Source organism: Falco rusticolus, chromosome 8 (genome assembly GCF_015220075.1).
Source record: "Falco rusticolus isolate bFalRus1 chromosome 8, bFalRus1.pri, whole genome shotgun sequence".
NCBI lineage: Eukaryota > Metazoa > Chordata > Aves > Falconiformes > Falconidae > Falco > Falco rusticolus.
Window position 1 is genome coordinate 41421259 of NC_051194.1, and position 16113 is coordinate 41437371.

Sequence of the window (16113 nt, forward strand, 5' to 3'; positions counted from 1 at the left end):
ATGACAAAAGCTCTCAAATCTGACTTGGATTTGAGAGCACTGGGACTTCCTGAGAGTGCTGAGCACCTTACAGGACTGAGGCCATGAAGTACCACTTTTTCATAAGACTATCAAATAATTAGGTAAATCTATTCAGCTAAATATATTTAAATACACAGTAACCAAAAATCTTCAAATTTTCAAGAAACATTATGTATGCCATGGCATTAAAGCAATAAAACAACCTTCTCATGATTGATTTCAGTGAAATTTTGCAGGTTTCATGGAAATAATATTTATGTGGATGGTACTGTCAAACAAAATTGCTTCACCAATTTTGAATACATGTATTAATTTAGAAAAATATCTCTAACCTATAATTTAGTTTCTCATGAAGATAGATATTAATATAGAAGAAGCATTTTCATAGTTCATATTCCATCCATTATTTTCCAAGATAAAATTAAGAAATGCCTTATAGATCCTAAACCTCAGGAGCCTCTTTCTGCCAGTCAGTATGTAATTACTTTCATATTAGTGGATAATGCATCATCAGAACAACACTTAGAAGCATACAGATTTATTAGATGCACTTGATTGAACTTTAAATTTTAAATTAGTGATATAAAGATTATCAAAGAAGAAGATATTAAAACCTGACTATGTTTAGCAAATGTTAATGCCGGAATAAGTATTAAAAGTTGTGTAACCTACTTCCTTAAAGTTCACTATGAGGTGTTATTTAAGAAGACAGAAAATGCTGTCCCTCAAAATGCTAAAGATTGTGAGTTATTTGTTGCTCTTCTGGCAATGCTAAGCTGTTAACAAGCATTTTTTATGTCTGACAAGAAAACGTAAAGGGTCACATTTGTAATAATGGCTTAAATTATTGCTTTGGGTTTCAGTCACTTAAAAGATTTTATATCATTTATTCATGGCATGACAACAAAACAAAGTAAATTTTGTGCTTGTTGATGTTATCTTGTCTTTCTCACAATATTTATAAAAAAGGTATCTTTCATTATGATCCATTTAGACTGGTTTACTATGCACCAAACATTTTGATGCAGCTTAAGAAAAGCATAAAAGCTGTAAGAATATCTGAAATGCGTGGAGTGAAAATGAAGCAGCTAGATTCATAGTTTGCTTCTATGATTACAGTACTTACTGATGTAACTGTCAGGAGTAAAGGAGAAAAGGAGAAAAGATCCTTATGCATACATTCATATTTAAGTTTAACCTTCAGTTTCATGGTAAATATTTTTTCCATAAACAGCAAAATAAGCAAACTTTAGTTTCTAGAAGACTTGCATTTTTTAATTAGACCCCTTAGTGTTTAAAAAGGTGTAAACTGCAATTGAAACTGCTCTGGTAGCTGGGGAAAAGCTTAATTTAGAAACATCCATCTCCCCTGTGGCTCTCCAGTGTTTATGCCTAATGAGCGTATGCCAACTTGGTTCACTTAAAGGAGTCGTTTAGTCTTAAGTATTCTGCTCAGGTTCCTCTCTTCACATCACTTGTAGTGTAAAGTTTAGTGCATTACCCATTCTTCTACCACATTTGATCAGTAACATTCCAACCAAAAAGCCATTTGGCAAGGGGAGGTGGAACAGATTGCATACACGTGTACACAAAATATGATGACACAAATCACATTTCACTAGCAAAACCAACCTATTAAAGCACAATCCAGATTTCTAGAGCTATCCATTCAATTCATACTGGTTAGGCAGAGAAAAACAGTGGAGTTGTAACCATGGAGAACTGTGCAATAAAAAGCTGCCTTTCCTGGGTCAGTAGCTGGATCTTACATTGGACATTTTTCTTTTTTTCTGATGTAAAAACACATATTGGTTTTGGGGATTTCTGGTAAGACATGGTAGGATGTTCGTGATGATTCTCCATGAGCTTCTCTGGTACTCTAACAAAATTTTTGTGCTAGCACAGAATTAAGTGAGCCAAATGTAACTCCTTGAAAAGCTCTACCTCGCCTATGTTATGCTAAATGAAGCTCGTGTTCAGGAGAGAACAGGACCTTTTATTTATGGATTTGACCAGGTACATATGGGAATCTTTTTGGTACTATGGTTTATCACATGTATGATTGCTGGCATCAAAATATCAACCCAGTGTTACAGAAGCCCGAGTGTAAGCCTTAACGTTCTTAATGTTCTTTGTTTTCTAGATATATCAACTAATTTATCACACTGTGTAAACTGCTGAATGGATCATTCACTATTGCAGTTTCCTTAGCTTACTTGATATTATAGGTGTAAAGAAAAGAGAAAACAGCATAATATATGTCAAAATTACTATCGTATCCAAAACTTTTCAAGCTTTGCTTGAAAACCTGGAAGGAGGCTGCAGTCTACATCCTGTCCTAACAAAATCCATCAAAATATATTAACAGGCCTCTAACAAGTTCTACAGGATAAGCATGAGCCACAGGCACTGATTCTTGTTCACTTCCAAACCTGGGAATTAACAAGTTTAGAGACTAAGCTGCAGTGAAAGTTGTTACTCTCATAATGTTCATAACATACTTTTATAGTCTTCCATTGTTAACCCACCTATAAACCCAGTGAAACTAAACTTCTCTGAACAGAACAGATTGGTACAGATGTAAGATCATACCATACAGCAGTTCTTTTGTTTCACAAGAAAGTAGGTTTCTTCATAATTAATAGAATTAATTTATAAAGTGGAAGTATTTTCAAAGAAGATGGATACTTAGATTAGAAAAAAATGCAAAACTGAAATGAAGAACTTTTCTTCCTATGTAATAAATGTTTCTCATTTAGCAGTAGTAGTATTCTGAACAGCCTGTCTGGAGCTGAACATACCTTCTCATGGCAGCTTCCATGATAAATTAATACAAGGCCACCCTAATATCAGGAAGAAGAAACTTTTTGAATTCTCTATGTACTACGAATATCAACCAAATATTCATGCAATTTCAGTATTTTATTTCAGATAGATTTGAATTTTATAGTATATTTTTACATCTTAGAGGGCCTGACCTCGGCATTTTTAGTAAATATTTTCTAGAGAAATTTATTGTGCTATGCTCATTACTTTTGTGCTTATTATCACCTATACCACCTATAAAGCCCAATAAATGCTTTGAAACTATATGTTACCACACTGATTAGCACATTATTTCATAAACATAGTATTAGGGATTCAATGACCCTTTGAGTTTTTATTCATACAACTGGTTCCTGATTTTTCCTTTACTGTGGTTTTATTGATATTTCAATATAATTTAAGAAGCGTTCTTTGGTTGTTGTTGTTGTTGTTTTTTTTTAAAAAAAGCATTATCTCTGACCTGTTCTGGGTATGCACTTCTCAGTTACAAGCTGAAAGCATCATCCAGGTTCTAACACATGGTAGATAATAGATGAGAAGAATGGCCTTGTTTGGCTTATTAATTTTGAGGGCATTCAGAATTCATCAAACAATGTACTGTGCTGACTGGGTTTAATGGTCTTTGCATTTTTTTTCTGTTTCTAATCCTATGCAAAAAATCTCAAACCCTAACAAACCCTAACCACAAAATATTTTCCTCAGCTGTCAATACATCAAAACCAACCAATCCACATGCTTCTTCTATCACATCTCTTCTATCCTCTGCCCAAGCCAAAAGAATAATAGATAATAGTCTTGCTGCTGTTTCTCCTTTATATGCTTGAGGCCATCTGGTTTCTAATCAGTAGTAGAACTGCTTTATAATTATCCAGTTATATCGTCGCATTACTAGCTGCAAATTGCAGGAACTTTCTGCTCTCATATTTAGTTTATTCATCAGTTTAACTCAGTATTGTGTGGGAATTTAATTCGTTCATTGAAAAAGTTAATCTTTCAAATTATCCACCAGTTTTTCACTTTGCATATTAGCTAGTATTATGTTAAAAAGGAAACTCGTTACTTGCAAGAAATTAATATTAAATTGCTAGCTGAACATATCTGCATTTTCTTTCTAATGAAAATGATTCTTAACATAGTTAAATATGTAATTTCAGGGAAATGCTAAATATTGTCTGTCCAGGTTATGACAATCTGTGGCTATATCCAACTTTGGTACTACAGAGCGTGCATGTGAGGATGTGAGGCGTCTGGCATTAGAACAGAGTTCAGAATTCAGACTGTTTGAGGGTAAGGGCACTCAGACAGGGAGGGAATGAATCCTGAGTCTGAGTCCCTGGTACCCAGGGTTATTTTTGTAGATTTTTTAACAGATGGCCATTTATCCAAGATAAGTATCAGGCAAAATACTCTGGGACCACAACTGAGGACTGCCTCTTTCTAAGTGAGTACTCTAAGCATTAGCTATACCAGCAATCTTCCTTGTAAAATGCCAGGTCTCTCTGGTCCATGATATCCACAGCTTTCTGCCCTTTCCACTCCCTCTTTCTGCTTACTAGCTGCTATTGCTTTCTATTGCTGGGTGATATTCTCCAGGAAAATATATGCTTATGCTGACCTAAACATAGAAACTGTTTCTTGAGTTAACACACTAATCACCTGGCTCAGATCTAACTCTGATGTTATGCTGTTTTGAGTAGGAGGCTGGGCTAGATGGCCTCTAGAGGTCTCTTCCACACTACATTTTTGTATGGTTCTATGGTTATGTGAAAGAGCCTGTGACTTCTTTCATGGCTGTTTTAAGGCAACTCTAACTGCACGTGTGAAAGGTATTATTTCAGGCTGTGAACACCAAGTGGGTCTGAAGACTCTGCCAGTTCTCTGGATCTCAGTGGGGCATGACAGGAGCTAAGCAGGGTCTTGACTTCTTGTAGTTCATAGTGGGGCAGTTCTGGTGGGTGTCAGAACTGTTGGTTTCAACTGAGTAACCTGCCGAGTTTAGAAAATACCAAGGTCAATGCACCATGAGGTGGAAGTTTGGAGGTTTAGAGCTCTGGTCTAGAGAAATGAGGTTTGCCTAAGTGCTGCCTGCAGCTTGGTTTTGATCAGTTTTACTTGCTTTGTAGGGCACTGGTTTTTACACCCTCAACATATTCATCAAATTCATTATTTTCAGAACAAACTACAGTGCAGTCTAAAAGCCTGTGTCTGCCTATCACCCTCCACTTATTAGTATCAAAAGAAGAATATTGCTTTGGAAAATGATCTGTTATTAAAAAAAAATCATATCCTCCATTCCCCATTTCATGTTAGCATCACACAACAGATCACTGATCATTTGGTTCAAGACAGTAACAACAAAGAGATAACACAAAACATTGGTTACTCAAAAGTGTTATTCATAGAAGATACTGGTTACTTTTTCCCAACTCAGCAAAATCAGGCAATATGTTTTTCATAAGAATAGATCGTGGAGGAAGGACATGGACTAATTAAGGATGCATCCAGGTTACATGCTTCAAAGCAGCTGGGCTTTCCGACTGCTCCATTTCTACCATATGTTGTGAAATCTTCCCAAAACACTGCAGCAGTTCAGATGCCTTAGCCTATTCAGCTGTCACAAAGAGAAGAGGCTCTACTGGAAGGAATGAATATTTTATCTTTCCAAATTGTTGTGAATCTGTAACTATATTGGCCATTTTATTACTTGATGCAATAGCAGGTAATTCCCAGGAAAATACTATGTTTTCTTCTGAAACTGATCAAAACAGTGGACTTTCTCTTCTGCTTCCATGCACTTTGTATAGCTACTTGCTCTGGTGCAAAGAAGCCTACTCCAGTTTTGGTGACCTCTTTGCACAGGTGTAAATGATTAATCCTGAGATGGTTATTTTTACTGCTTTTGCCATCACCATGATGTTCTCTGCTTTTTTTCTTTTCACATACAGTGTGTTGTCACACTTCTAAATGATGATAAACACATTTATACTATTTCTATAATTATGTCTATAGTAATTATGAAGCCTAATTATAATGACAATAAAAGATGAAATTTTATTGCATGAGGGTGCTAAGTATGACTGCAAACAAAGGGAATAATTCCTGTATGAGCTATGTCATTTGATCATTGAGAACAGGAATAGCAAATTATAAAAAAAAGAAGATTCTCACATCAGCAGAAACCAATAACTTAAACTTTCTGTATAGTAACTAGGGAATATTGCCTCTGCTTATCCCCCAGTTTCATTATTATATGTATGCCTTGCTGTGTAATTGGAAGACATATCAAGATTTTTCTCCTTAATTCACAATTTGCTGCTTTATATCAGCTTGTGTTCCAAAATGAACAGCCTTGAAATGTTGTTTGTGTGTAAGTTGTAAACAGCACAGTGTGTCAGCTGAATCAGACTGCTGAAAATGTATAGATCAATAATCTGGTTTATTTTTAGGTCTTATATGGCCCCTCTCTGTCCTACACGCTGGTCTTCTTTTAGCCTGAAAACCTGAAGGTCAGTTTGAAGTCATGATCATATAATAGTTCTTTTTATATCAACAGCTGAGATTGGCTTTAGGGGATATTGTTACTTATTTCTTAATCTTTTGGGGAGCAGAATAGAGTCTGGCCAGATTACAAAAATGTGCAGTGAAACTACAAGCTTTATCACTTCATATGTGAACCCCCCCTTCACTGAGAGCTCCACTTTCAAAAAAGCTGTGGGTCTGAAAATCAGATTACAATCTCCCAATTAAAATGTAGCCCATCGAAGTGTGTATTTGTCATTTGATCAGCCATATAACCAGTTTGGGTGTATGTATTTCCTACAGGTGGGTGGATGATGAAACTGTTGTGAAAACTATTATTTATGAGAAGTTTAAAGGTCATAGAGTTTTACTTTCTGGTAAGTTAGTTATTGAGACAAATCATAAACAACAGATATGTGTTCGGTCTTGAAACCACATGATGTATCTCAACAGACTGAAGAATTTCAAGGGATCAATAATCTCTGAACATTAAAGATTAGGGGCCACAAAACAGTTTTTCTTAAACAATACAATAAAAAGACCAGTAATTTAAAAGTTTATTAACGGGGCCAGCTATTGTTTGTTGCCAATGTTAATCTGTGAGTATTCCGGAATTCTCTCTTTTATTTGAAAATAAGCATAGGAACTGACTATTCTAATCTTCACACTGCCCTGAGTCTGTTCACAACAGAGGTTAGAGCTTTGGAGCCATGCATCAGTGGGAAATGGATGTGTGAGAATATTTAAAATAAATCAGTATTTAAACAAAAGATGAAATTGCTTACTGTTACGCTTTCTACTTACTGTAATTTTAAGGCCGGAATTCTCCTTTATGAATTCGTCAAAAATGTTATGGGACAGATGTAAAAGTTTTGCCCCACTGCTTTCTTTAATAAAAGTCTACTTTTTGTGTCTCTGGGAAGACTTGTCTCTTCCTAACGATCAGTGGCAGGACCCCAACTAAACCTATTAGTGCAAAAGAGTGCAGAAAGTAGACTGTCCCCCTGAACAGACTGTCCCCCTAAGCAGACTGACAAAAAAATGAATAAGAAAAAAAGTAAGTGGAGACTCTTCTAGAAGAGAGTCTAGCTTAGCACCTCTGGAAATTAGAATGTGAAACATCAAAAGGAAAAAAAATAATAAAGTGGAATGGAAATGTAAATTTAATTCTAGTGACAAATGACAAAAAAAAAAGTATTGGAACTTGACAATGCCATTTTTTCAATAAGGACTATCTGGATACTACTGAGGTATTCCTCTGAGTAAAAGTCAATTTTATACAGAAACAGGCATCCAGAAGATGTTATGCTACCCTGCACAAGGAGTTTTGATCACCAAAGACCCAAGTGAAAGGCCAAGCGATCGCAGTATCTACTTATTCAGGACCACACATGTGCAGCACTTCACTGCAAGCTTTATCTTAAGGCAATTTTCTTCTCTACATAATGTCCTAACACTCCTATTAAGTAGTAAGACAATATTGGAAGGGACTATGCAGTAGAATGTATAACCTAGCACTTTTTGAAACGATCCATTTATTCGTAATACTTAAAAAAATAACATGCTGAGGATTGAATTTGTATATTTATTTGCTTATTTATTAAATTTTGCACTGAAATCTTGTTTTCTCCACTGTATTTCAAAGTTCATAGTTTTCATTCAAAGTATCAACCACTGTCCCACAATATCTTCTGTTCCTTCTGAAATTATTTTCTAAACTTTATTCTCCTGTCTGCTCCTAATTTATTCCACTAAAATCTTACTCTAAAGCATCTTACTCCTCTTTAACTGCTTTCTGAAACTGTATAACTTCCTCTAAACACAATGGCCACAGCAATTTCATTTTATTCATTATTATTCCTCTACCTATGTGCCATCCCATCCTCTTTTACTGTATGCACTACCAGAATTCCTTCTCCAGCTTGTGGATATGATAGAAGTCATACAGCTGTTATCTCTGGAAAGAAAAACTTGCGTGCTATGACGCTGATACATAGTTTGATATTGATACTTCAGTGTGCTGCATAGCAAAACCCATGTCTCTGTATTTTGAGTTGCAAGATGTCAGGTTATAGCAGTTATATGACCACATTTGTCATAAAAGTTGAGGAAAGGAAAGGGAGAGAGATACACAATAAGGAATAAAAAGAAAGAGATGGATGGGTGTTTCAATGGTGCAATATGTGAGTGGAAGTGGCCTTCCATGTCACTAAATCCTGCAATCCCAGAAAAGCACATTGTGTTATCTATCCCTTTACTACATTTCTCACACTCTGTCTAATGACATTTGGAATTCCTGCCCTAACTTCTTTTATTAGAAGACTATTTCAGAATGTCACTACTCTGATTAAGGATGACCTTTTAACTTACCATGCCCATTTTATACTCATTTGCTCTTTTACTTATATTGTCCCATAGATTAAATAGGTCATATTGCTCTCTGTACATTTTTAATGCTATTTCACAGATTTAGGTATCAGAGGACTGTGCCAGCATGAGCATATCCTAATTAGCTCATCTGATGTTCCTGCCATATTCTATTCTAAACACTGTGTTCAAACTTTCCATAACCATGTTTGCACTATTCTGCAGATACAAAATGGATCTATGGGCCTATGAAAAGCTTTACAAAGGTACTTACAGGCAGACATGCAATGGAACCTTCAAATTGCTCTTATAAAACATATTGAAATCACTGGGGATTAAAAACATAAACAGAACTAAAACTAGCCTCTTTTGTCTTCTAAACGTCTGTTTCTAATCTAATTCATGAATAACTAGCTAACTAGATCTTTGACTATCAAATTCAGTAGACCTACATTTATACCTCCTAGGAGATTCTCCCTGTTCCTAATCCTAGAGTTTAGGCTGCAACAGCAACTAAAAACATTGATAACTGAATATAAGAGAAAAAGGAACAGCTGTGATGAATTCTTTCCAATTATGATGAATGCTATGTTATCAGCACTTGCTAAACAAAATGTATTCTGCACATTGGTTGAGATAGTTCTAGAAAAGGACATAAACCAATGTTGAACTAATTTGGAAGTCTTTTGTGAAGTGTAAAGATTTTATAGAGCAGTTCAAATTTAATTTTGAATTTCGTTAGTATCAATGTTCCTGGAAGGTTTAGCTGGTCCAAGCCATTTCTATTGGACCTTTTCATAACATCTAAGTTGTTTAGAGAATAAACAGATTTTTTTAAAATTCATACCACCACCATCACCACCACCAACCTGTCCACCCCTCACACCCCCCCACCCTGTAACAGTGTCATTAGTACATAGAAATTTGGCACTCTGGCATTAAATAGTCATAATCTCGGGGGAAAAAAACCCACCACAATCAGGCTTGATTTATGCTTACATAACTTATAGAAATTAGTCTTTTTAATGTAACTTGACTTTTTGCCATATTTTTGCCATATTATCTGTGAAAAGATTTCTATGTATAACTATTGTGAATTATTTAGAACATATCAAAATGGATCTGGAAGAGATTAAATCTTTCACAACTGACCATGGAAGAAAGTACAATGGTTGCAGACTCAAGTTAGCTATCAAAGACAAAATATATGAAAGATAAAATCCAATTACTCTTTAGGTACTAACTAATCTCAAGATAGAACTGATAGAACTTTTATCTCTGTTTCTCTAGGAGGGTGTACATTTCCTTTTTATAACTGTCAAAGGGAGTAGGAGCATGGTCAATGTCTGGCATAGTGCCAAGGCAGAGAAGCGGCAGTCCAGTCTATGGAAGGCAGGTCAGCAGTAAGTCAAAGGCTACTCTTGGCAGTATCTTCCTTGCGGAATCTCTGCAGTCTAATGTAAAGCACTTCTAACCTCTTTCCATCTGTCAGTGGATTGGCATTTAAGGGCCAATGGTCTGCTTACTAAGATCATAGAAGATATTTGGGATAGTGTCACGTCTTAGTATTTTTTTCAGTATGTTGCACATAGGTAACCTGTCCTCACCAATCTCCATTTGACATTACAACACAAATAACAATGATACTGAATTTAGCTGAAAAATTCTGTTGTCTTCAGAGGACATTGTGTCTGTCTTAGAGTGAAGAAATATGCTATCTTGAATTGTTTTCAGTTTTGTTTCAACTGTATGCCTCATTCCCAAGTATGACAGAATATATCATGCATCCAGTGTAAAGGTATCTGCTTTTCATTTTGGTTCATTTTGACAGCCTTTTTGACATACACATATGAAAAAGATACTCACATGAAAGAGCATTATGAAAACCCAAAAAACTGGAACAGAAATTACAACGTGTAACTATGATATTTTTACCAGTGGCACAATCACCTACCATTTGTTATCATGTTGTGCCTTGTACTAATCAGTAATTCATGAAGCTGAGAAAAAGAAAAGAAAATGAAACTAACATTTATAACTGACAGGAATCACTGGAACTAGTGGACTGACTTGTGCACTTGGTGCATACTACAGCTTTTTTCCATTGGAAAAGGGAGAACTGAAAAATTTTAATTGTTAGCAGTATTATCTAATGGCTCAAATACTTCAGATTGTCTTGGAGATATCCAAACCATTCATGAAAAGAGTAACAATCTACTGAATGCACTGATAGTTGCCTCCACAAAACTGGGAAGGAACCAGAATAATGGGTATTACCTTACCTGGGTAACCTTCTCTGTTACATTGTGCGTTCGGTCTTTCACCTTAGGTGCAATAATTGCTTTCTCCGAAGAAGGAGGAGATGAAGATTTTTTTTCACTTTTGATATCTGAAAAGTTCAGTGTGAGTTGAGGAATTTTGTTGATTGTACTGTATTTGTTGAGATTTGAATCCGATGTGGATCCCAACAGACTTGACTTGATATGATTAAAAGGCCCTGAAAAATCAGAACAGATATTTAGTATTTGACAAATGCAGAGAAATAAGTTATCATTAATGTTAAAGTAGGATATGTTAAAGGGGTAGTTAAAAGCTATTTTTCACTATACTGTTTGTTAGTAGTAAAAATTACCTACATTTTAAAAATAACTCTAGTGTTAACGAGAATCAAATCTATTATTGGATGTAAACATGAAATTTCCTTTACATATAGCCCCCAATGTTTTTTATAAAGTCAATGGATTGCAAAGTACAAAATGCATCCATTCTTGTTTTCATGTTAATGGGTGTGCTGGTATTCGCCATTATAATTCTGGCTGAATATAAAGACTATATACTCATTTGTTTATAAAAGTGGAGAAAAGATGCACAATTACATGATTGACTGGACTGAGCAAAGGCTGTTATCACATCCATACCATTGCCCATGCATACATGATAGTTCAAAACCACCTTCTGGTAGATGCAAGATTGAGTAGATCCCTGCTCTATCCCTGTGTATTTATCCAGTAACTCCATACTTAATAAATGGAAATATTAAACTAACATTGTCCTAAAACCCTGTAATTTTGGAGTATCACAAACTTAAAAAATGTATTTCTTCAGTTGTCATTACCACAAAATATTGAAAACAATAGGGATACACATATGTAGAATATTAAAGGAGTATTGAATTTATACTTAAACATCTTGTACTACTTCAGTGAACCACAATAGATAAAAAATACGGAGTTTGTATGCTTCATGAGGTACATATCCATTACAATTATTCTTTTCAATATTGGACAGAGTTTTTTGTACAACAAGAAAGCAATATAAACGATTAGTATATGTGTTTTGTACTGTCATCATAGTTAGTTCAGAAACCAAAAATATTCATGGTAAGGAAAATTTGCTTTTGAGAATGACAGTGGAAAACAGAACTCTAAAGATGTTTAGACAGTGAGAGCTAAATGCAGTTATGGATTTAAGACAAAATCCCAGTCTTGCAATGTATCTAAGGTGTGGCATCAACAGGTATTTCTCAGATCCACATGAGAACCTTACTGCATCCTAATTCTATTATGGGGAACACTCTGAAGTTTTTTCTTCTACTGTTTTTTTGTGTTGGTTTTTTTGTTGTCTTCCTGGGAGGGGAACAAGAACGGGTGCTACGATTCAGGAACAGCCAATGGGACAGGATTAGGCCTATGGGGTAAATTGCAGAGTTAACAGTGGGACAGCTGGATTGTATTTGCAATGTGTGAAGGAGCGAAACCTGAAGCAACTGGCTGCCTGGAGGTGGCTGTGGGGAAATGCTTCAGACAGTGCTGAATTCTATTTGTTGTTGTTGTTTGTAGAATTCTTGAAGTGAGGCCTGGTCTTCCCTCACACCTGGCTTAAGTTAATTGCACATGAGAAAAAAAACCAAACTTGCTTCTTTTAACCACTTTCTTTTGCTTTAAAAAGTGTTGGCAGGTATGTATGTACCTCATTGATATTGGTAATTAATTGAAAGATATTATTAGCTTAAGTACAGCCTAGGCTGGCAGCAATTGAGCAGATACTTGACAGCTAGGTGATCTTTGCTATACTCTCATAGCAGGAAGCAGAAAAACAGGGCCATAAAAAATCATAATTGACACTAATTGGCACCCTGATTGACAGTTTCAGCAGAGTGGCCAAGAACTGAATAACCAGGGAGAATGACACACTTCTGCCTACCCTACAAAGGAAATTCCTTAAGGTTGAGTTGCCCATTTTTATGGTAGGATTCCATTGCCCCTGCTTACATAATGCATTGAGAAATGATTTCACTCTCCTGAGCTATCAAATCATCATCTTTCACCAGCAGGAAATACATTTATAAAAGTTGGTTTACAGTACAGAGACCAGAGACTGCATTTCCCACCCACCCACCCCCCCCCGCCAAGATCTTGCCAACATACACATGACGCAAATGCAATGATTTCATAGTCCATGGATCGCTTTACAGAATTTAGGTCATGCACTGCATGCAGTTTGGAGAGAAGACTTTACCAGGTACACACACTTTTTGCATCATGCATGAAGTCACAAACCAGTTTTCAGACATAGCGAGAAATGTTGTAATTAAACTGAACGCTTTAGTAATTGTTTTTCTAGAAATGGAGGAAGTCACTTAAGAATTATGTCCAAATTGCTTTTAAAAGATGTAGGTCAGTGCTGGTGAATAGAAACAACTTTGTAACTGCACTAAATGTTATTTAAAGATGAAATTGGCAATGAAGTTCATGCATGCACATTTTAATACTACAGGAAGCTTGAAACCATACCCCCTGCCATCCAGGAACGTGAAACTAGTGTTAAAGAGACAAAAGAGGAATAAGTGAAGATACTTCCACAAGGCTCCTGATTACCAATTATTTTATTTTTGAGATAGTTAACTGAAAACTAAGCACCTTATAATAATAGATCGTTTGTTAGTGGCCCCACCCAATTATACTACCTTTCACAGGTAAAACTCCTGGTAGTAGCTTCAGTAGAAGTTTTGCCTGCTTAGGGACAACAGGACTGAGTTAAATAACTGTGGTATGTTCTATCTCCCTCCCTTCTTTTTTTGAATTAACAGATGATTAACTAAAAAGACTATTTAACTATGCCTTCACTTTTTCCAGGGACTGGTAGTTAGTGCTTTGAGAAAATAGTTAAGGGAATAACTGTGTTTAACAAATATAATTTCAGTAATGCACCTGGCCCTAGAGAGGCCAGCATGAGAATGTTGCATTTGAACATTTCGTACAGCAGGCAAAGTAACATGCCAAAAAGTGCGGCTGTTTGAGACACTGGAAGGTATAGTCTAGATGTATACTTTACCTTTGATATTGCGACCATTGTCTGGTTTTCAGCATAGTAAAAGTGAAGAAAAAGAGAGAAAAAAGACAACTAAAATCTGCATCAGAAAAAGCAGAAAATACTGCTTCAAAATATGCGTGTGGCTTGAATCAAAATACTTTTGCACCACTTTGATTATATTATGTAGACTTTCAGTAAAGACGAAGTCACTTTGACAATTGAGAGAGACTCTGTGAAACTGTTAGGAGTGGATCAGCAGGTAGTAGGACTGCCTTTAGCTAACTTGCCTTAATAGTAACATGTCCGGTGCTGGGTTGGAGGTCAAAAGTGGTAACCCATGAAGCAGTAATTAGTCACATGTAATTGAGGCCGAGGCGTGCATAGCTGCGGGTGGCGGCATGGGCCAGCCGGCTGCAGGGGGTGTGGGCTGCGCGGGCAGCCCTGCATGGACTCCCGTGCCTGCCCAGGCCTCACAGGAGGAAAAGCTTTTACTACGGCAGCAAGCTGAGCAGCGCCTTTCTGAGTGAGTACTAGAGAAACACTGAGGACAAAGATATACCTTAAATGTTTCTTCATCTCTTAGGTACCTTTCTGCAAGGTAACAGTGGCAAAGCTCTCTGTCCTCTCAGGCACACCCAGCCCAAATCCCCTCATGAGGTCAAACTTCTTTAGGGAGAATATTTATATTGTTGCTGTTAGTATTGTTGGTTTTATTATTATTTAGTATTATTTTAAAGAAGCCACTTGGGTGGATAGGTAGATGCCACCCCTATTTATGGGTGCACAACACAACCCACAGGCCACCCTCCCTTTGTGTCATGCCCCTGCCCATCTGTGGCAGCTCGGAGGGGGTATGAGGGTGGGCAGCAGCCCCGGGGCAGGCAAGGGGTGAGGGGCCAGGCTCAGGATGCAGCCCTGCCCCCTGTGTGCTGCTGGCCACCATGATCAGCTTTCAAAGAAGCATTAGGCTCAAACTGATATTCACCTGCAGTTGTCTCCTGCTGACAGACCACCTCTGAAGATGAGGTGCCTGTGCCCTCTCTGCCCCAGTGGCAGCTGTCGCTGCAGAGGGCCCTGCTCCAGCCCCACTCTGGAGAAAGGCGTTGGTCTCCTACTGTGAGGGGAATGGGAGGTGGCATTGGGTCTTGTCTATGGTGTCATGTCACACCTGCTGCCTCTCCGGCTTTTTCTCAGCTTTCCGAGGACTGGGGAGCACAGGACATTGAGCTGGGCCCTCAGGACCGTGGGTGTGGGGGAGTGTTTAGTTCCTCTCGGCCTTTCTGTGCTGGGCCTCTGTAGCAGTAACGCAGACTTTGTAGGCTGGGTTAGGCTAAAAAGCCTGCTGTTTTTTCAGAAGACTGCAGCGATGTTGCTAAGGTCACTTTCTGAAGACAGTAAAATTGCTGGAGTCCCTGTGAACCTGTACCCACCTGCGAAGTCTGGGTTGCTGGCATTTCAGGTGAGAAGGGCTTGGCTGGAGTGTGGGTGGCAGACACAGCTCCTGCCCTGCTGCTTTTGTTGTCAAATAGGCAAATTTAGAATGGAGCTCAGTAGAGTACACTGAAACTAATTTAAAATCCTAAATTGTCACTTCTACTGTAATGCCTTTCAGCATATAATGGCCACAGCTATGATAATTTTAAAATTATAAGCAACTAGGATGCATAAATTAATTTAACACATGAAATCATTTATATTCTCAATTGTATTATCTTCCAAAAAAAAAAATAAAATCACTGTGGGTGAATTACTGTAGTTAGTATAAATAATACTCTTCTCGCCTGTCAGAATTCTGTTATGCTGATGCAATTAATATTATTTGGACTGGAAGAAGTGGAAAGAAATAAAGTTTGAATACTGAATTGCATTTCAGACACTGGTAGTTTTTTAGTGGATTCAGAAAAATTCAGAAGTATTAGGATCAAAAAAAAAAAAAGGACTGAGAAATATATTAAACCTTATGCTTCCTCGGGTAATAATTTAACCATTGAGACCTTAATTTACTTTTACTTATTGTACTTTTACATAGGGCTTTACAGTATCTACAGCTTCTGCTCAGAATCTGTG

At 37.0% G+C, this 16113-nt stretch overlaps 1 protein-coding gene across 1 annotated transcript in view; it reads right to left on the reverse strand.

The window, feature by feature from the left end:
• Positions 1-16113, reverse strand: part of KCNH7 (potassium voltage-gated channel subfamily H member 7) — a 236540-nt gene that overhangs the window by 64689 nt on the left and 155738 nt on the right. The window contains exon 6 of the mRNA XM_037398689.1: positions 11016-11230. Coding sequence (XP_037254586.1) covers positions 11016-11230 — 215 coding nt within the window. The remainder of the gene's footprint in view (positions 1-11015; positions 11231-16113) is intronic.